This window comes from Taudactylus pleione, unplaced genomic scaffold, assembly GCF_031769625.1.
Source record: "Taudactylus pleione unplaced genomic scaffold, aTauple2 ptg000205l, whole genome shotgun sequence".
Taxonomy (NCBI): domain Eukaryota; kingdom Metazoa; phylum Chordata; class Amphibia; order Anura; family Myobatrachidae; genus Taudactylus; species Taudactylus pleione.
The window spans coordinates 4739079-4761453 of NW_028284607.1; the positions used below are offsets into that span (position 1 = coordinate 4739079).

The 22375-nt window shown below is 42.8% G+C and overlaps 1 protein-coding gene across 3 annotated transcripts in view; it reads right to left on the minus strand.

Annotated features, from left to right (window-relative positions):
- KLHL22 (kelch like family member 22) overlaps window positions 1-22375 on the minus strand; it is a 59030-nt gene that overhangs the window by 14075 nt on the left and 22580 nt on the right. For all 3 annotated transcript variants that reach the window (XM_088477866.1, XM_088477865.1, XM_088477867.1), the window contains exons 5-6: window positions 17983-18476; window positions 2273-2465 (exon numbers count right to left, since the gene is read on the minus strand). In XM_088477866.1, coding sequence (XP_088333992.1) covers window positions 2273-2465; window positions 17983-18476 — 687 coding nt within the window. The remainder of the gene's footprint in view (window positions 1-2272; window positions 2466-17982; window positions 18477-22375) is intronic.

A 22375-nucleotide genomic window follows, 5' to 3' on the forward strand; every position in this document is an offset into this window, starting at 1 on the left:
TACATACTTTATTTGCCTTCTATGTTTTATACTGTTTATACTGAGTGCCATGATACAAATTTTATTGTCAAAACCTGGACATTATACGGCTTTTGACCTGAAATAGGTAACAGGAAATGATGTCACGAAATAAGGACATGTGCTTCCTGTACTTAAGGTATATAAACCCTGCTCTGTCTCTATGCGTACACTTCCCCTTGATGAAGTCCAGAGGACGAAACGCGTTGGGTCCCTGACCTTTTGCACTTTATGAACTCTTCCCAAAATACTTTTGGAAAAGATAAGCTATAAATCCGATTTATTTAAAAAAATATATATTTATTTTTTACTAAAAATCGCTATTTATTAGTACTAGCTTTTTATCCATTATTTCTGTGTATTTATGTCATTGTGTGTTGTCTATGAATTGTTTTATCTAATTAAATTTTTTTATGCACATTATTTATGCAGTTTTAAATATTTATTCATATATATTACACGGTTGTATTTATTGCACAAAGTCACTTGTATGTCACGGTCCTGGATAAGGACAAGGATATAAATACAAAAAATTGTTTTTGCACAGGTTGCGAGATTTGCACAGGTTTAATTGGTTCACTGTATATGCACTAGGAGGCGCTTGTGGTCAGCTATATTGTTATATATTTATATATATATTACTGACATAAGAACACTATGTGAAGAATAACAAATCAGATACTCACAGAAGTTAAAAATACAATATTTAGTTTGACAATTGCCATTAAACAGTTGATTAAATTGCTACATTTAAAAATTAAATGTGCTGATTTTTGAAAGAAAATGACTCTGCTCTGGATCAACAAAAGATATGTACAGTATAGAAGATGCGGTACTTGTTCTCCTCTCTAAGGAGTGGGTTCTGTTAGGCTTAGTTACAGAAAATCTACTCCTGAGTAATTCTTAAATGAACCCTTTTGGAATAGGATGCATATAATTAAATCTCAAATTCAAGTCTATATTGGTATTGGCAGGGCCGAAACTAGGATTTTTGTCACTCGGGGCAAGACAGTAATTTGGCACCCCCCTGGTAATTCCCCCATAGTAATGCTCCCTGCAGCAGTGCCCCTATAGTAATGCCCCGAGGTAATGCCCCTGTAGTAGTGCTCATATGGTAATGTTCCCATGGTAATGCCCCTGTAGAAGTGCCCATATAGTAATGCCCCTGTGGTAGTGCCTACATAGTGATGCCCCTGTAGTAGTGCCTACATAGTAATGCCCCTGGAGTAGTGTCCATATGGTTATGCCCCCCATGTAATGTGCCTGTAGTAATGCCCATATAGTAATGCCCCTGTAATAGTGCCCCTATCGTAATGCCCCCATAGTGCCCGTGGGGAGAGCCGGAAGCTGGAGTTCAGGAGAGAACTCCAGCCTCCGGCTATCGCGGCGCTGCTTGGAAGGAGTCGGGCGCCCGCAGGTAACAAAATCTAAGCGGGCGTCCGGCTTGGAGCCCCCCTGAGGCGCAGGGCTGGAGGACACTGGTGCGGGTGCAGCGGTGCACCAGGTGCACGTGCACCTCCAGCTCCCCCTAGTTTGCGGCCCTGCTATTGGGCTGAATGTTTCCCATCAAGTTTAATGTATAATATGGACATCCATGATAAATAATAAAAATAGAAAAGTTTACACTGAATCAAGAAGAGAGAGAGAGATAGAGACAGAATAGAGTTAAAAAGCCATTGCTGTATGTTCTAATGAAACACAGACAACTATTAATTCAACAGCAATTACTTTACTCCCATTTAGGAGACGGAGGAGTGGGTTTTCACCCAGAAGATAAAAGGCTGCACATTGTCTACAAAGCAAGAAGGACAGAAAGGTCACAGCGCCTCACTTTGATATGGACACAATGACATACCTTCCAAATGAAGGATAAAAAGTTGTACAGCAACCAAATACAGTATATAGTTGCTGGGAAATTGGGTTAATTCGGATTACACAGTGCTCCATAAGGGTGCCTAGTTGACTGGCAAGGAAGGTGTACCACTGATAATATTGGAACAAAGGCTATATCACCATCTTCTTGTGTATCTTTAAGAAAATGTATATAAACTAATAAGTTGTCATGTCTGTCAGTGAATTATAGAACTTTATAATAGGGTCATAAACAGCATGTAGATTTGTGCATTCATTTCCCCTTTTGATGCTACAAAGCGGGTATGCAGCCCTAGCAAGGATTTAGCCATATACCTTTCTAGCCCCAAGCCATATCAATTGCTGACCTTCATTGCACACTTAAAAACAAAATATTTCTTGCCTGTTTCTGAAGTGAAGCCACATATTGCCACGAGTTGGTATACGGATCATACCTCTCCACCTCCTTAAGCTCATCGTGATAATCCCTGCCTGCCACTGCATAGAGAAACTTCCCCAAAACACAGACAGACAGATCAGCACGGGGCTGCTGCATTGGCTGGATCTGGAACCAGCGGTTGTGTCGGGGGTCATACCTTGAAAAGAGAAAAATTATACATTTCTTGCTCAAACACATGTAAATGCAGAAAGCAATTTTAATGAAGTCGCACAAAAACACTAACTTTGGGATTAGAATATTAAAGGGTAAAATATATCCTACAACTATGGTGAAATATATCCTACCTATTATGGTGAATCCTATACCTACAGTACATTATGGTGAATATAAGGCCATATGGGCCTGATTCTGAGGTGGGAGTAAAGTAAAGCTGGGTATACACCTGGCTAACCTGCTGAACTATCTAATGATTGGTAAGTGCATACACACTTACCAATCGTTCGGCCAAGGTGACTGTGATGACATAACTGGGCGGGCATTTAAATTTGCCCGCCAAGTTGAGTTGTCAGTCACCGGGATTGTCCATAAACACAGCCAGACGTGCCAATATATCTGCAAGATATATTAGCATCGGCTGTGCTGCAGGACAGATGCAATATGTCTGTAAAAGACGTAATTCACAGACATATCGTCTGTACACACCAGCCGATTCACTACATACATATCGCCCGTTCAATGGAACGGCCGATATAGGTGTCAGTGTGTACCCAGCATAAGAAAGAGCAAGTAACTGTGCACCTTGGTAAAACCATGCTGCACTGCAGGTGGGGCAGATGTAAAATGTGCAGAGAGATTTAGATTTGGGAGAGGCGTGTCCAAATTCAAATCTAAATTGCAGTGTAAAAATAAAGTTGTGCAGCATTTACAGGCCACATGCAAAAGAATCAAGTATTTACCCTGCATGCAAAAGCAATAAATGTATTTGCTCCCCTTGAGTTGCAACATGGTTTGTCCAGGTGCTCAGTTACTTGCTCTTTTTCTCTTAAAGTGCGTACACACTAGACGATGTGCTCACGATGCAATATCGTTAGCTATTTCCCTTGAACTCTCCTCAGCAGGTCCCCCAGCACTCCAGGACACGATGTGCAGCAAAAGCTGCATGATGTGTCACAAGATCTATCGTGTACGATCTAAAGATTTGCCGATCTTTAGATCATGCAGGATAGCAGACAGATGCTTGCACGGATCAGGGAGATCTGAGATGCATGCACCTGTCTGTAAAAAAAATAAACACAGATGTACAGATAGATCAGTGAGATCAGTCTGTGTTGCTGTGTTTAAAAAAAATAAAAATAAAAGTCTTGGTGAAATAAAAAAAATTAAAACGGCATGCCCCTCCCCAAAAGAACAACCAGCCCCGAGCTTTGGAGACCCAGTACTGGCTGTGCAAAATACAGGGGGCAAACGACGTTAGAGGTTCCCTGTATTTAAACAAAACCAGCACCGGGCTAGTCAAAACCAGCCCTGGTTGCCAAAATACTGGGGACAAATGACGCAGGTGCCCCCCGTATTTTGCGCAACCAGCACTGGGCTCTGATCCGATCCTGGAAATACAGGGGAAAAAATGTATAGGGTTTCCATGTATTATCCAGAATCAGTACCAGACTTTTTCTAGCGGAGGCTAATGCCACAGCCAGGGGAGCCCTTTCACCGGGTCCTGTGCCGGCTCTCTACTGGGTGCCTCATCATCGCGTGGGGCAAAGCTGCGTGCAAACAAAAATGGGGGTGTGGCCTAATTTCCATTGGCCACGCCCCTACATTACGTTATTTGGAGGCGTGCCCGCATGGCATGCCTCCAAATAACATCAGGCTGGGGAGAGCCTCACTAGCTGGGATTTCCCCAGCCCTCTCCAGTCACTGAATGGATGCCGCGCACATGAACGCAGCATCCATTTCAGACTCCAGGGTCCGGCACCGCCACACAGCTGCGGCGATGGGGGTCCCTAACCTCCCAATTTGACCACCCGCGAGCCACTTCAGCCCACGGGTGGAACAGCGGGACAGCAATGTCAATCGGGATGTTGGGGAGGGGTGCGCCCTCTATGGGTGGTGCCCCTGTTCGGCCGCACTAGTTGAACACCCCTAGAGCCGGCTCTGACCGGGTCCCCCAGCTGTAGCATCAACCCTGATCGCAAGTCAACCCAGGCCAGGGATCCCTGCCTCTCCAGGGCACCCCAAGCCCAGGCTGATAGCCCAGGGCTATCCCCGGCACCCCTGGAGCGGTGGGCGCCGGTTTGATACTGTAGTGTAGTGCATTTGAAGTCTTGAAAATATCTTTTGCTGTGGAACTCCCCCGCATACTGGTACTTGGAGAGCCACAAGTAACAACATTTGGGGCATTAAGGGCCCGCTGGTACCTGTAGTTCCACAGCAAAAGCAATATTAAAATAAACACACACAGGATAAAGTCAATGGTGATAACAGCAAAGTAACCTTAAGTTTCCTTTGCGGTTCTCACCATTGAAGTCAATGATGGGACCCGTTCATTGGCTAAGAGCCGGAAGGCTTGCCTCTTTCAGCCAATGAGCGATCAGCACCAGGATTTCCATAGTGAAATCCCGTCGCTGAGCTCTCATGCGGGAAGTACCGTCCGTAGAGGTTGGTATTGTGTCCGGTGGCTCGCGTATTTGCGTTCTTTTGTTTTGCCAAAACCCCATGGATTGCCTACTTGGAACGAAGGGGACCCAAACTTCACATAGGAGACGGTGAGTATGGCTAAGTTTTTACAGGTACCCTATGGATTATGTATATTTAATAAACTTTTACTTTGTACAGCGTGTGTGTCCTGTGTTTACTTTAATATTGCTTTTGCTGTGGAACTACAGGTACCAGTGGGCCCGTAATTCCCTGCATGCTGGTACTTGTGGTTCTCCAAGTACCAGCATGCGGGGGAGGCTTGCTGGGACCTGCAGTTCCACAGCAAAAGACAATATTTTCAACACATATTCAAATACACTACACAACCCTATCAACCCGGCACCCACCGCTCCAGGGGTGCCGGGGATAGCCCTGGGCTATCAGCCTAGGCCTGGGGTGTCCTGGAGAGGGGGACCCCTTTATTGGGGGGGTCCCCAGCTCCAAAAGTATTCCTAGCCTGGGCTGACTTGCGGATAGGGGTAATGCTTCGGCCAGGGGACCCGGCTGTGACATTAGCCTCCCGCTAGAAAAAGTTCAGTGCTGGTTCTGGATAATACAGGAGAACCCTACGCATTTTTTTCCCCTGTATTTCCAAAACCAGGACCGGATCAGAGCCCAGTGCTGGTTGTGCTTAAATACAGGGGAACCCTACTTAATTTGTCCCCTGTATTTTGCACAACCAACACTGGGTCACTAAGCCCAGGGCTGGTTGCTCTTTGAGGAGGGGCACGTTTTTTTTTCACCGGATCTTCATTTTTTAGATACAGATGCACAGATGGAGATCCATCCATGCATCTGCGTCTTCATGCTTGCAGCACGGATCTCCCCGATCCAAGCCTGCAAGCATCGTCTGCGGATCCGAATGACATATCATTCAGGCATAAACACTGACACTGTGCGATATGCCACCAGATCGTATACGATCTTGCCTGTTGTAGGCAAGATCTCAAGATGCGAAGTACAACCCGCGGGGACGCGCATCGGCATTGTGATCGTGAGTGGCCACTGATGATTTGGACATATTTTCCATGAACTGTCGATCCAATGCATCGGAATCAGGCAAAACGTGTAAAATATCGTCTAGTGCGTACGCACCTTTAAGGGGCCTATCCATTAGCAGATAAAATGAACGATTGAGCGATATATCATTCAATCGTTCATTATATATGCTAATGGATAGGCCCTGAACGATGACAGATGCACACTCCCTCGGCCGATAAATCGCATCTATCATCAACATGTTGGTCAATTATCGCATAAAACTGTACGATATTAGCAATATCGTGCAGTTTGTATGCGATAAACGACGAAAAATATTAGCAGCAGCTACAGAGCGCTGCAGGGAAAAAAATCCACTCCCTGAATAATGTCATGCGATATCGTTCATCAAAATCTGTCATGTACATGACAGATATCGTTCAGCACAGCCATCGGAATTTTCAAGGGATATCTTTTGTCTTTCATCGCTCAGATATACATCTGCTAATGGATAGGCCCCTTTATCTTACCTCAGAATCAAGCCCTATAAGTTTACATTAGCCAACAAAAGTTTAAGCTCCAACATTGTTCAGATTAGGTGAAATGAAATATCAGTTGGAGATTCCAGTGGAGCGCTTCCCCAGCTGGCTACATTATCAGAGAAGGGTACCTAAATCTACTAAGCTACATTGAACAAATCATCTTGCAGAGAAGTACAACTATTTTGTTCAGTAAGATGAGCCGTACAGATTTCTAGTAGTAATGTATTAAGTTAACATGTTAAATACAGAACACAATTTCAGACTAACGGTGCGAACACACACGACGATATTTTGCCAGATTCGCCCAATTTCGACGCATCGGAACACCAAATCGTGTAAAATATGTCCAAATCGTGAGTGTCCACTCACTATAGCGATGCCGATGTGCGTATCCGTGGGTCTTACATCATATCTTTAGATCTTGACTATAGCAGGCAAGATTTGCTAGTCTCATACACGATTTTTTGCAGATCGTTTATGCTTGGCACTAACGATCTATCATACGATCTATCGTCCAATCCGCATCACTTGAATGACATATTGCAGGTCACGCCCAGTCTCCATTTTGTGCAGCATCGTGCCTTGGAAGAAGGAAATGATTACAGCAGCTGGCACACCTGATCACGCATTCCATATTTTGGTAAGTAATTATATAGTGCTGCTGACCAACAATGTGTCCTGCTTTATATACCCCCTAGTCAGACCCACCCATTATTTAAATTTTGCCGATATCATGAAAATCATCGTGAGGTGTTTGGTTAGCAAACGATCTATCGTGCACGATCTAACGATTTGGAAATTGTTAACAACGCACGATAGATTGTGAGATCGTTGGATAGATTGGACACTTTTAAGCACCATATCTTGTCCTGGAGTGCCGGGGAGCTGCCAGGAAGAGTTCAAGGGAAATCGCTCAAGATATCGCATTGTGAGCACATCGTCTAGTGTGTACCCACCTTAAGGATCTTAATAATCATCCCAGCCACCCTATTTGCTGGCATAGATTCAATTACAGCAAACTAGTCTGAATTTGTAGACCACTATCTACAACCTGAAGTAATTAAATTAGAATTGTATTTCAGAGATACATTAAAAAATATCATACAGGTTTTGGATAATTTAAAGTGAGAAGAGGGGACCTTATAATAACAGCGGATGTAAGTTCCCTACATACGATCCTAAATCACCAAGTAGGTCTAAAAGCAATCAAATTCTTTCTGGAAAAAAGTGGGATGGAAAAGGTATAATGGAGTTTTAATTAAAGCTATTTTGTTTCTAGTTCATAATTATATTTGGTTCAAAGAGAAATTTTTTACCCAAATCAGAGGGACAGTATTGGGAACTATTGGGGTGAGTCAGCAGCTCCTTGCAAATATAGCAGGTGGTGGATGACCTACGCTGCTGCATTTGTGATCCCAGCACTGCGACCGAGGTCGTAAGATGGGATCACCATTGGTGGATGGCACCGGGCCACCGGCCAGCTGACTAAGCCTCAGCTTACGCAGGCTGCCTGGCTTGCGAGGCCAGGAAACTGCATCCATGGATGCAGCCCCTGGCCTTGCCACTCTTGGAAAACAGGGCCAAAACTCCCCGTTTCTGGGAACATCGGCTGTCCCCGTCCCCACACCGCCCCTTAAATGCCTTTGCCTGACAATCAGGCAGAGAGGTATAGCAGGGTAGGAGTGTTTTTTCATATCCGTGTTTTATTTCTATGATATTTTTATGTATGTATATACATTGAAATGAATTATTGATATCCCAAAACAGAAGCTCAGGAGGTCATTTGTACATATACATTATATATTTTATACATTACATTATATATTTATTGAATTAAAGGAGAATAGAACATTCAATTATTTTGTGGATCCCTTTTAGACTTAGATTTAATATGTACAAAAGAGGCTATTTATAAATTATAAGAGTGGAAAATAACCCCATTTTGCATTTAACATGAGGCTTGTTATACAAAACTATAACTAAAATGAAATGAATTTTATTTCTATGCATTTGCAATCGAGAAATCCAATATATGTATGAGTTTTTATAAATATTTGTATTATTATTGTTGTTTTGTAAAAGAAACTTTTTTGTTATTTATATTTTTATATTTTTTTATTATTATTTATTAACAGTTTCTTATATAGCGCAGCAAATTCCGTTGCTCATTACAGTTTGAAAGAAAAGGTAAACCTACAGTATACTATTAAGATCAAGGGCCCTCATTCAGAGCCGCACGTTAACAACAGTACGCTCGTTGCGTTCCGATGTTGACTAACCGCGCATGCGTCGGTGTTACACTGCGCATGTGCGTACGGCAGATTGCGAGCTTTTTTTCTCTCGTTCCTAAAATAGCGTACAGGAAGTGACATGTCAAATGTGATTGACAGAACAGGGCGTTTTTGGGTGTTGACGGGGGTGGAGATGAAAAAACGCAGGCGTGGCGAGGCGTTTTTGGGGCGTACATACATTAGCAGATGCGAACGTCAAATGTGTTCGGACCGTCTCATACGTCACTGGAACATCCGCTTTCCCTTCAAAATGCTCGCACAGCTTAGGGTCAGGATTACTCGACCACATTGGCGATGGCCTTCTCCTCCGTCCCGGGACTCCACGATGGTGCTGCGATTAATCGCGGCTGGTCAGTAAAGTAATTAGTGTTGGATTGAAATCCGGCTTGGTATGTGTTTGGAAAGCAGTTTATTGGGATAGCACAAAAGCGTACGCAGGTGGAAATCAGAGCTGCTAATGTCATGATTACACAATCAATTAGCGTACATTTTTGGGGCTTTTATTTTGGCCACAATTTGGTGGTTATGGCCTATTGTAAAAATAATGTCATCATCTTTTAATTAGCTCCCCTTTTTTTTGGTTTACTGTGGAATTTGCATCGCTATGTGATTTTTTTAAACGTTCCTTAAAGAGGCCTTTTTTTTTATCTAAAGAGGGTCAGTTTTTGCGTTTAAGGCCAGGAGTAAATGTAACCCATTTGTACAATAATGTCACAATACAATGTCAGTGTTTTGTTTTTTATTTATTGTTTACACACAAACAAATTGGCATAATATTGTATTGCCTTTTTTTGTGGCCAAGATATTTGATCAAAAAAAAAAAAAAACATAACTACTAACATAGCGTAAATACAAAATTTAAAAACATTTCACAAGAAAGGAGAGGGAAGTTTTGACCAGAAAGGAATATGAGCCAAGCACAGAAGGAGAGTGGGAAAAGTCGCCATTGCTGTCACCGTTTTCTCGCCCGTTTGGCTGGGTGAGGGTGGGCGCCAGACCGGGTCCGGGATGCCATCGGGCTGGCCTGTCCAGAGGCAGATGTTGTGGCCTCTGGACTAGGCACAGGGCTAGGCACATTTGGAGGATTGCCTGATGTTGTGCCAGAGGTGGAGGATCCGGATGTTCCGGCAGGAAGGGAGGTCGGCTCCACCATGTGCTGGCGAACGAGCTGCTCCAGGGCATCGGCGATGCGGATGTTGGCCCTGGTATTTTCCGCCAGGGCCTGAGCAATGGTCACGTTGGCCGCAGCATTTTGCTCCAGGGCCTCAGCCACCCGTATCAGACTGGCGTCCATCCTCTGCAGAATCTCCGTATGGCAATCCGATTTAAAATTGAGTTCTGTGAGGAGGCCCACTGCCTGCGAGGGGGCACGCCCTGGACTGGCTTCTGCAGGGTCCTCAGCCGGATGTACTGGTTCCTCCCCTGCAGAGTCAGCAGAAATTCTGCGGCCAAGGCTCCCCTCTGGAGCAGACTCATCCGCCTCTGTCTCTGTTAGGAAATTGGAGAAAAGACTCACATTAGAATCTACATATTGGCACAATAGCATTTCTGAGTTGGTGACATCACAAGACTTACCTTGGGCAACATGAGGAGCCGCAAAGTCTGGCATGTCCGTATCCATGTTGGACACGCCAAACACCTCCACAGCCTGCACACACCCCTGTGCCATCTCTTCTAAGTCTGTCAACTCCAATGACACAGGGGTGGGACCCCCACCTGTCCCCCTTGCATGCCTAGCCCTGTCGGCAAGTTTTTGTTTTAGACGATATTTGAAGTCTGCCCATCTGTGGAATGAATTTGGAACCATTATCCTTTTTTTTACAATGGGGTTTGTTTATAGGATGGGAAAGTGTTTACTTACCGCCGTTTGACATCCCGGGCTAGACGGACATAATCACCCACCCTATTGACAGCAACGGCGACCTCCTCCCACATTCTCCACTTCTGGCTTTGGCTCATATTCCTGGCTGCCTGGGGCAGGATGTCAACGCACTTCTGGATCAAAACCTCCATCTCCTTGCTTGTGAAATGTGGCTGCCTTTTTTTTTTTGCAGCTTTGGCGGGTTGACTGGGGCCAGCAGTCTCTTCCATGTCATCCTCCTCACCTATTTGGGTAAATATGCAGATTTAGCCACTTCACAACTTGCACAATATTATGTTTTAAAATACTCATTGACACAAAATGCATGAAGGCCTTACCGCCGCAATTTAGACCATTGTTTCCCTGGTTTGAAGCCATGTCTCTGCTTCCAGCATGAAATCATCCAGAAATTCTATGTGATTTCGTGACGTATTTATACATGCGTCGTTAGTTTGCGGCCGCATCATTGATTGTGCGTCCCTATGATTCATCCTTAATTTGTGCGGGAAAATAAACACTATTTATGGCTTGGTGTGTGTGGATTCGAGGTGGGGTTGTTGGAGTGTTGTTGGTTAAGTGGTTTGGATTTGGTTGGTTGGTTGCGTTTGGAGGATTTTGGAGAGTTGTTTTTTTGTTTGTTTTTGCTACATTTCTTTGGTTTTTCCGTTCGCATTTTTTTCATTTTTTCAACATCCTTTCCTGATTTGGTAAGTTTTGTGCATTCAAATTTGTGGCCAATTAGTGTATTCTTCTGTTTTGTGGTTAGTTAATTTGTTTAACACTCATTTCATCTTTTTTAGTTTTTTTTTGTTTTCGGACCCAAAGAAGTTTTTTGAGGACATCTTATATATTCGAGTTGGGTAAGTCCATTTTTTGTCTTGCATTTGCGAATGAATTACGGCATTTTTGACTGTTGGTGTAGCGCCTTGCATTTGCGAATGAATTACTGCATTTTTGACTGTTGGTGTAGTGACTTGCATTTGCGAATAATTTACCGCATTTTTGACTGTTGGTGTAGTGACTTGCATTTGCGAATAATTTACCGCATTTTTGACTGTTGGTGTAGTGACTTGCATTTGCGAATAATTTACCGCATTTTTGACTGTTGGGGTAGTGACTTGCATTTGCGAATAATTTACCGCATTTTTGACTGTTGGTGTAGTGACTTGCATTTGCGAATAATTTACCGCATTTTTGACTGTTGGTGTAGTGACTTGCATTTGCGAATAATTTACCGCATTTTGGACGGCTTATTCATCATATAATCCAGTTTTGCTTTTCCCTTTTCCATTTTTTGGGTCCATTTGAACCCTATTTGACGTACGGTGTGCAATGTAGTTTTCATCGATGGCCAAATGTGTTTTTCCGTTATTTTCTGTGTTGGCTTGCAACAATTTTTAACCAAAAAAAAAACCCTCTAAATTTTTGACGTCTCATTGTTGCCTTTTTTACAGTTTATACGTATCATGACAATACCCCGGCATGTAAGCAGCTATGGATGGTATCAGAAAGCTAAGTTGTTTTTTCTTACTTTTGGGGTGGGTCAAAAGCCTTACATTGTAAACTTTGAATTTCAGGTAGATCTGGGGCGAATTGTTCTGGCCCTGCTCCCGGAAGACGACCAACCTCAAACTCGTCCCAGGCGTAGGCATCGTAGGCATGCAAGGCCCCAGATATTTCGAACAAGTGTCACCCTTTTTGGAATGCCCGATGATGAGGTTTTAAGACGCTACCGTCTACCTCCCAAAATCATCATAGACACTCTCTCATTAATAGAAAGTGATCTTGAGCGGCAAATTGACAGTCCAACAGCAATACCACCACTGACGCAATTTATGGCGGTGTTACATTTCTGTGCCTCAGGATCGTTTCAAACAACGGTCGGAATAGTGGCGGGCATCTCCCAATCCTCCTTTTCCCGGATCCTGAGGGCAGTGATGGAGGCACTTTTCAAGCACCTCCATCATTTTATTAAAATGCCTTTGGATATGGGTGCCCTTAGTGTGGCCAAGGCCAATTTTTACCAAATAGCTGGCTTCCCACACATCATAGGGGTTGTGGATGGTACTCACATACCACTTCAGCCTCCAGCACGGCTGGAGGCCATATTTAGAAACAGGAAACACTATCACTCCCTGAATGTAATGGTGGTATGTGATGCCTCCCTCCAGATCCTGTCCCTGAATGCTAAATTACCCGGAAGTGCTCATGACTCCTTCGTCATCCGGCAATCAGGGATATGGCAGAAATTAACCAACCTACAAGCTGGTGATGCGTGGCTTCTGGGTAAGTGGAGACCTTTAGTACATAACAATGTTAAGCTTGATACACAGTGTTCCTGATGTGGTCTATTTTTGTTCACAGGAGACAGTGGATACCCTTGCATGTCCTGGCTGCTCACTCCTTATTTGGCTCCCACACCAGGGCCACAAAGTGCGTATAATTCCGCACTTACAGCCACCAGGCAAGTGGTGGAGCGCTGTATCGGCCTTTTAAAAGGCCGATTCAGATGCCTCCACCGCTCTGGTGGCGAGCTCATGTATGTGCCGGATATGGTGTCTAAAATTGTGGTCCTGTGTGGGATATTTCACAACATTGCCATAAGGAGTGGTGTCCCAATGCAGCCAGAGGATGCCTTACCTGAGGATGGCCCCCCCGAGGTTGGTCGAAGGTCAGTATGTGGGGGGGCCATACGCGATGATGTGGTGGCCAGATTTTTTAGGTAAGTTTGTTCAAAACTCCAGTGTTTATACCTAATGTGTTTGTTTTTTTTGGCAAACATCTAATTTATTTTTAATTTTCTCACCATCTTCTGTTTGTTCACATAATCTTTGGCACTCCAACGCTCACTACTTCCTGCTACCCTTACCAAACCTGGATCTGGTCCTTTTGGGCATATATTCTGGAACCCATATCGCAACGCCATGTTTGTGGAATCATGTTGGCATGGTCCTTCGTCAACCAGTTCTTGATTTTGTGTTTTTATTTATTTTTTTCTTGGTATGTGTTGTATTTGAATTTATCACTGTGTATTTTTTTTGGGAGTGACCACTTTGTTTTCTCTATTATGTGGTGAATAAATGTTTGAAGAGTGAAATGGTCTTCCTTTTTTGGGACGTTAACAGCAAGTGTAACCAGGTTAACACAAGTTACATTTGACTAAGGGGTAAACCAGTACTGACGCCAGATGAGCAAAACTGAAATATGTTTTCAGCTTTCCAATCCACACCAAAAGGAAGCCTGGCCCAACCTTGGGATTTGTAAGATTGGCCTAAGCAGCTTGCGCACCAAGTAGGAACCTGGAAAATGTAGAAATCTGAAATTGACACTACACCCAAAAAGGGAAATTACATTGTTACTGTTATGTGTTTCTGGTGTCTGTTTGACATACAAAGACAAAACACAATCTAACTTTTAAAAAAGGGAAATCCTTGCAGGAACTTATGTCAGGCTAAACTATCTTGGTTTTGGTTTTTAAAAATGAGCCACAACGTATATTTGTCTTTAAAATTTTATTGGGAAAATACAACAAAAAAAAAAAAAACTAATGCCGAAGGAGGCCAGACAGCCGGTCGAGGGCCACCAGAAGGCCGATTACATGGTGGCGCATCTGCCCCACAACATCCGCCACCTCTTGCCGACGCCTCTGTTCCTCTGTGGGTGAGAAAAGTGTGTGGGTTAATACAACAATAGGGACTCCACAGAAAAACATTAATTAAAAAACAAATCACTCCTAAACCCAAAAACAAAAATAAAAAGGGTGGGCTGGCAAAAATACAAGGCCTAGGTACAAATTCCCACAGGTATGATATGTGTATGCTTAAATCACCAGGAAGAGGTAAAGGCAAACCTTCACAATCAACAAAAGTCAAGCCACAAAAACACGAAGAAAGGCACGACACATGATTACATACAAACAGTTTGTGCTTTAAAAAAAAATAATAAAAAACATACCGGGAAACAAATCGGGAGCTCCGGCAAAACCTCCATGATCCTCCTCGGAGGATCCGTCATTCCCCAAAGAATGGGGCGGAGTTATGCTGGACTCCGGGGAGGGGGTAATTGGAAGAGGGGTGGGTGGAGGAGAGGGGGAAGTGGGACGGAGGGGAAGGAGTCCCGACATTTCCGGGAGAGGGTCTGGGAAGGATGGGGAGGAGTGGGGAATAGGCGAAAGATTTGGGGTGGAGTGTTGGCTGGGGGTTGGGGAGAGTGGGCGGGAACGCCGACGTTGACGGCGGAGTCTTGGCTGTCCCCCTAAAATATGTCAAATAAATTGCGTTTAGTTTATGGACAAATCCGGCCAAACAAACAAAAAAAAAAAAAAAAAAAACAAACAAAAAAAAATAGCAGTAGAATTAAAAATTCATAAAAAGAGGGAAAACATGCAGACGCAGATATGAGTACAAATAATAAATAGAACAGACAGGAAAACATGCAGACGCAGATATGAGTACAAATAATAAATAGAACAGACATGAAAACATGCACACGCAGATATGAGTACAAATAATAAATAGAACAGACAGGAAAACATGCAGACGCAGATATGAGTACAAATAATAGAACAGACATGAAAACATGCACACGCAGATATGAGTACAAATAATAAATAGAACAGACAGGAAAACATGCACACGCAGATATGAGTACAAATAATAAATAGAACAGACAGGAAAACATGCACACGCAGATATGAGTACAAATAATAAATAGAACAGACAGGAAAACATGCACACGCAGATATGAGTACAAATAATAAATAGAACAGACAGGAAAACATGCACACGCAGATATGAGTACAAATAATAAATAGAACAGACAGGAAAACATGCACACGCAGATATGAGTACAAATAATAAATAGAACAGACAGGAAAACATGCACACGCAGATATGAGTACAAATAATAAATAGAACAGACAGGAAAACATGCACACGCAGTTTGCCCCACAAACACAAACATTAAAACCACAATACATAACACTTACTTGCCAGGATCTGCATGCGAAAGCATGCCAGCAAGCGGGGCGTTCGCCGTTGCAGGTCGGACCACCTGCGCTCCAGCTGCCCGATGTTGCGGCGTGATCCAAAGGACCGCAGGCGGGACCGTACCTCCGCATACGCGGAGCGCTTCTGCCGGTTGGTCATGGGTTCTGGCTGGCTGGTGATCCGGCGATCCATGACCTCCGTAAGCACCAGCAGCTCACGCCTGGTGAATGCGGAGGCTCTCATGATGGCAATGGTGTTTTTCTTAAAAATCATTTTTGATAAAGTGTGTAAAAATTTTCTGATTGGCTAATGTATTTTGGAAATTAACAGGAGCAATTTTATTGGTTAGTGTATGAGTCATGTGTTCGACAGGGCCAGAAATCTATGGAGAGTTAGGATAGGCTTGATGCAGTGACATGCGTAAGCAAATTTAAATAAAGAAATGAACCCAGGGAAATATGCGGGGATACACAGCAATAGTACAATTGTTTAATTGTGGTTCACATGTTTTTTAAACAATACAAGCGAATGTTTCATCCGTACGTATTCTGCGGGTAAACACAAACACAGACAAGAGTAAAGTTTCTTGCATTGTGTTGAAAAAAAACAAACAATTAAGCTAATTGATACATTGATTGGCATGATACGATTGATGGAGGTAGGCAGAATAAAGGAGCAGGTAATCGACATCTGACAAGGCCACTTCCTGTTTATACTTGTGCGTGCGTTCCTTTCAAGCCATTTCGGGGATGTACGCTCGCTATTTCGTACGCTCGTTAGTTAGAGGAGGGGTCGTCAGAGTTTTGGGAGGCATTTTAGATGCGAACGAAAATACGAGCGAGCCATTGAATTTAAATATTTTTGTACGTACGCCTAACGTACGTGCGCCCGCTTGCGTGCGGCTCTGAATGAGGGCCCATATTCATTATGTGAAAATTGTTAAAATGAAGGACTGCATGAAAATGACACAGCTAGAATAACCTAATTACACAAGATGTAGTCATAATGTTATTGTTAAAATGTCGACATGTAACGTGTTGGACATTCTCAGAATGTCGACATTAGGGTTAGACTACGTTGGGTGGTTAGGGTTAGGCTGCGGGGAGAGGTTAGGGTTAGGCTGCGGAGGGGTTGGGATGGGGTTAGGGGAGAAATTCTCAACTGAATGCCGAAGGATCGGAGGTCTTACCCGGAAGTTACAGTCACATGACCGCTGAGACCCGGAAGACACCACTGCAGCTGCTGGAAGCAGGTAAGTATCCAGGAACGATAGGTCGACATTCATCGCTGTCTACATGATGTCAACGTAGACATTATGACCATGTTGACATACCTGACCCTAACCACTCTGTGGTGGAGATCAGAGATATTAAATTGTGGATGGCTTATGTTGATTTATTACTTAGCATTACTCTAGGCTAAATGGACACTTTTTCTTCTATTAGGCTTGTCCGCTGTTCGCTGTACTGTAGTTGTGACCATCTTCTTAGCGACATTAATTGTTACTTGTATTTGCTGTGTTATCAGATTGTGACTTGCTCTTATATAAGATACTGTACCATGCATACAATCCAGTTTGGGACTCGTTGAAGGACACAGAAGACAGGAGTCAGCACAAAAAATGACATGGGTGAAATGCGCGCACTCATATTACTTATTGTCTATGTGTAGGTGCATTTACATTGCTAAAAATATACATTTTCAAATTAGATCACCTTTGTTTCAGTTGTGAGATTCAAATACATACAAGAGTTCCTAATTAATGTTTTTTATGTAAATTGGCAGAAATCAGAGGTAACCATAAAAGTGTATTTATTTTACTTGTTTTCTTAATAACATTTATAAAACACTAGCTGTTGCCCACGGCTTTGCACATGATGAAATGGCTTCTGCCAACATTTTTTTAATTTGAGGTGTTCTAGTTGTATTGCTTGGCGTAGGGGCCATGTTGCGGGAGTGTCCCACGTGACCAGCAGCTCCTTCACCCACCACTCACACCAATGTCACTGGGTGCCCCATGCACAGACTGCTATGTAGCCTAACCTAGTCAAGTGAATGCTGGCCCAAAGTTCCTCCCCCCACCACCTCTTACCAGCCGTATGCATGGTGCCACCCCTATCTCTTGCATTGATGATATCAATACATTTTGTTTTTGTTATTGTTCAGCTTTAATTTGACGGACCAAGATGAAACAAAGTGCAGGTTATTTCGAGGAGTAAAAAATGATGCAGTTTTCATGAAAATCAGTTCAGTAGTTTTTGTGCCAACTTGGAACAAATGGACAGACACAACATTCTTATTATATTAGTATAGATTACAGTACAGGGCTGAGCTAAATAATGAGAAATCTCCTCACCTCCAGCATCGTGCTTCTGCACGGTATCCCCTCACGTTGTTGTCACCCCCAATCAAGTAGACAAAGTTATTGAGCACTGCAATGCCTTGATTAGACATGCGAGGAGCTTGAGGTGCTGTTAGCGGCCTCCACTCGCCGGTTAGCGGATTCAAATATTTGGCCTGATCACTGAGTACTGTATAAGGGGCAGAGTACATACCGCCAAAGCCCACCACGCAGTTGAACTCAGAGCGCAATTGCGTGTGGGGCCCCTGTAGCACTGGCTGCATGGTTTCATTCTTATGATATTCCAGAGCATTGGATACTGTCACTTTGAGAGGACATGGCCCCAGCTTGTCATGCAGTCTCTGTAGAACCGACCACTCCATTAGGGGAAAGCGCACAGTTTCTAGTAGCTTTGGAGACTCCGACAGGCTCACCTGATCCGTTTCAACCTGCTCGGTAGTGTAGTGGTAAAGTAAGGCTCCTTCATAAACCTCATTTTCAGATCCCACCTGAAAGACAGATAGGATCATATGGTGTATGCTATGAGTCACAGTCATTCAACCTATTTTTTCAGTGAAATCCACAAACTCCTTAATCCTTAAAACTTCCTTACTCTCACTTCTCAACCTAGACTCTTCTCTCTGCTGTGGCGATAATGCACTCACTAATCAGTATCTGTCAGTAACGGTATCCACCCTCACAGTTTATTTTCTCCATCTTCCATATCCCAATGAATATTTATACTGTATATCTAGCTTTTTAAATCTTTACCTACATGTGTATATGCCTTCTTTTACTATTACATGTTTAAAATGTATTTATTAACAGTTATTTAGGTAGCGCACACATATTGCACAGCGCTTTTTACAGAGAATATTTCAGTCATTCACATTAGTCCTTGCCCCAGTGTAGCTTACAATCAATGTTTCCAATCTCATGGAGACACACACTAGGGTTATGTTTTTTTTGTCAGATGCCATACACAAGGGCGGAACTAGCAGCGGAGAGCCGGTGTATTGTACCAGGGCTCGCCCCACTGAAGGGGGCCTGCAGCATTGTAATGATTTATTATGTGTCGCGGGTCATAGAATGAAGATGCCTTGATGCAGTGACGGAGGGAGGTGGGGGCGCCAGAGGGGAAGCCGCAAAGGCGTCATCAGTTCCAATAAAGGATGATGAGATCAATCATCACCCTTCAAGTTGGCGCTGCTGCATCGGTCTCTCTCCGGTGGGTGAATGCTGGGAGGAGGGAGGAAAGACAGTAGCAGTCTATTGTGTGTGGATGCCCTGGAGGTTGCAGTGAGGACCATTTCCGCCACAGCCATCAGGAGCAAGCTGCCAGCCTTTGCAAAGGATGTTGTGTAAATAAATAATGTAAATCCTGGGCACACTCCTCATTTATATTTTGACAAAAGCAATGGGGAAGTTGTTGATGGAAGGTATATATTTCCCATGTTCTTAACTTGTGTGTGGTAATTATCCAGGTAATGAGCAGCCTTGGTTGCCAGACCACCTGTGAGAGGCTGATAAAAGGTGTGTCAGTTTCTCTGAGCAGTCTCTCACTACCTGGGGAGCAGGCAACCTATTAAGAGACAATGCTATGGCTTTATGTAAGTGCTGTGTTTAAATGATGTTCTGTGTGAGTTGGACATTAGATCTTCCCGTCGTTCGAGACTTCTTTATAGTTAGTGCCGGACTTCTTTTTGTTTGTTTTCTATTTTGTGCTGCAAAATAAAAATAAATGTGGGTACTTTTACAAAGGCAATGGACTGGTGTGCTATTAATCGGCTGCTGCTAGAGAAGCGCTACCATCTACTTTACCCGAGGAGATGGCACCCTTTGATCTGATCTTGCAAATATAGATCTTTAAATCTATATCTACAACGGGGGACCAGCACACCACCATTATATGAACACATTTAAGTATTTATTAAGGCACCCACAAAGCCATTGTATCAAAAATAGGTAATACTTGTCGGCATCATTATGATGTGGGATTTCAACAAAGCTGATGGCAGTTTCGGTGTTAGTACACCTTCATCAAGGGTCAGCCATACAAATGAGCAACAATATAGGCTTAATATAGCAGACACAATTAATCAATAACACCCACCTGTGCATATCACCCACACACAAGTACGCCGTCTGCCCCCAAGGGCCAACATTCAGCAGACGGAACCAATCAGTCTACACATGCACTGTGTGGTTCTGTCTGCTGGATATATGCACATATTATATGTACACACACACTTGTGTGTGTGTTATATATATATATATATATATATATATATATGTTATAATTACATCAGAATGACATCTATATGTCAAATATATTAATATGAGAACCTGCAACTCATTAATTATGTGGATATAAACTTTAATACCATCTTTTTTATCATGTAGGATAACTATCCACAGATGGCCATATCCCTATATCTCAAGATGTATGCTCATTACTTTATCTATTATCAGATTGCGACATTGACAGTAACCAATGGAACTTTGCGGACCAAGGGACTACAAAGATGTATATAATTAAGAGTACCAAGATGGCCACCGCTAGGTACCTGATCGAGTACTAAGATGGCCGACATCGATCACCTGACCGCAACCTTTGGGCGGAAGTAACACACGAGTGTATCTCCATTAAGCAGAGAAGACTTCAACAAGCCGCGCCTGAAGGGCGGAAGTACTGTACAGGAAGTAGCTAGATGGGCGGAGATGACGTGACGCCCAGGGACATCACGTGATGACTCACATGAATTCCCATAAAGATAAAAGACTGAATACACGGATATATTTTTAGTAAACATTGCGATTTCTCATTATTTAGTAACCAGAGCACCTGACTAATATAGAATTTATCTTTCTCACAATAAAACACATATACATTTTAACGAAAACCGGAAGTGATGTCACATCTAATCTTAAACACCTCCCAGTTTGTCCTACTAAGAGGGTATTTGTACCAGATACCCCACAGGAATTATACATCCCTTGAAGAAGTCTATTAACTGGACGAAACGCGTTGGAGACTCCTAGTTCCACCTTCCATGAACTTACCTATTTATACATTCAGATAAGCCACTTTCCATTCCTCCTATTTTATGCTATTTTTTAACATCTAATATTGGCAATTTTTTATTTATATTTATTTATTGTATGTATATTGCCCTATATGTTTAGGGTATTTTTGGGTTGTAATTAAATTCCCATTTGTTTTATATTCTCATAGCCTTTGTATCCAATTTTTCTATGGGCATTGGTATTTGAACTGCACTATAATTTGCACGTTTATGCACGCTCCGCACTTTACATTGCATTTTGCACACTTACCCATGTTCTGGGATTGTACATTTTATTATTATTTATACTTTTTGCAATATTGCACATATTAGCACATTGAGCACTTTACATCAGTTCCGATATTCACACATTTGTATTAATAACAAATCACCATTGTTATTATATTACTGATGAGCTGACACCCAAACCATCTTGGTGCTATAATCGCTCATATAATTATATATATATATATATATATATATATACACACACAGTCAGGTGCATAAATATTGGGACATTGTCAGAATTTTAATATTTTGGCCTCTATTCACCACCACAATGGCTTTGAAATGAAACAAACAAGATGTGCTTTAACTGCAGACTTTCAGATTTAATTTGAGGGTAATTACATCCAAATCAGGTGAACGGTGTAGGAATTACAACGGTTTCTATATGTGCCTCCCACTTTTTAAGGGGCCAAAAGTAATGGGACTATCAACTCAAAAGCTATTTCATGGAAAGGTGTGGGCTATTCCCTCGTTATTTCATTATCAATTAAGCAGGTAAAAGGTCTGGAGTTGATTCTAAGTGTGACATTTGCATTTGGAATCAGTTGCTGTCGACTCTCAATATGAGATCCAAAGAGCTGTCACTATCAGTGAAGCAAGCCATCATTAGGCTGAAAAATCAAAACAAACCCATCAGAGAGATAGCAAAAACATTAGGTGTGGCCAAATCAACTGTTTGGAACATTCTTAAAAAGAAAGAACGCATCGGAGAGCTCAGCAACACCAAAAGACCCGGAAGACCATGGAAAAAAACTGTGGTGGATGACAAAAGAATTATTTCCCTGGTGAAGAAAAACCCCTTCACAACAGTTGGCCAAATCAAGAACACTCTCCAGGAGGTAGGTGTATATGTGTCAAAGTCAACAATCAAGAGAAGACTTCACAAGAGTGAATATAGAGGGTTCACCACAAGATGTAAACCATTGGTGAGCCACAAAAACAGGAAGACCAGATTAGAGTTTGCCAAACAACATCTAAAAAGCCATTACAGTTCTGGAACAACATCCTATGGACAGATGAGACAAAGATCAACTTGTACCAGAGTGATGGGAAGA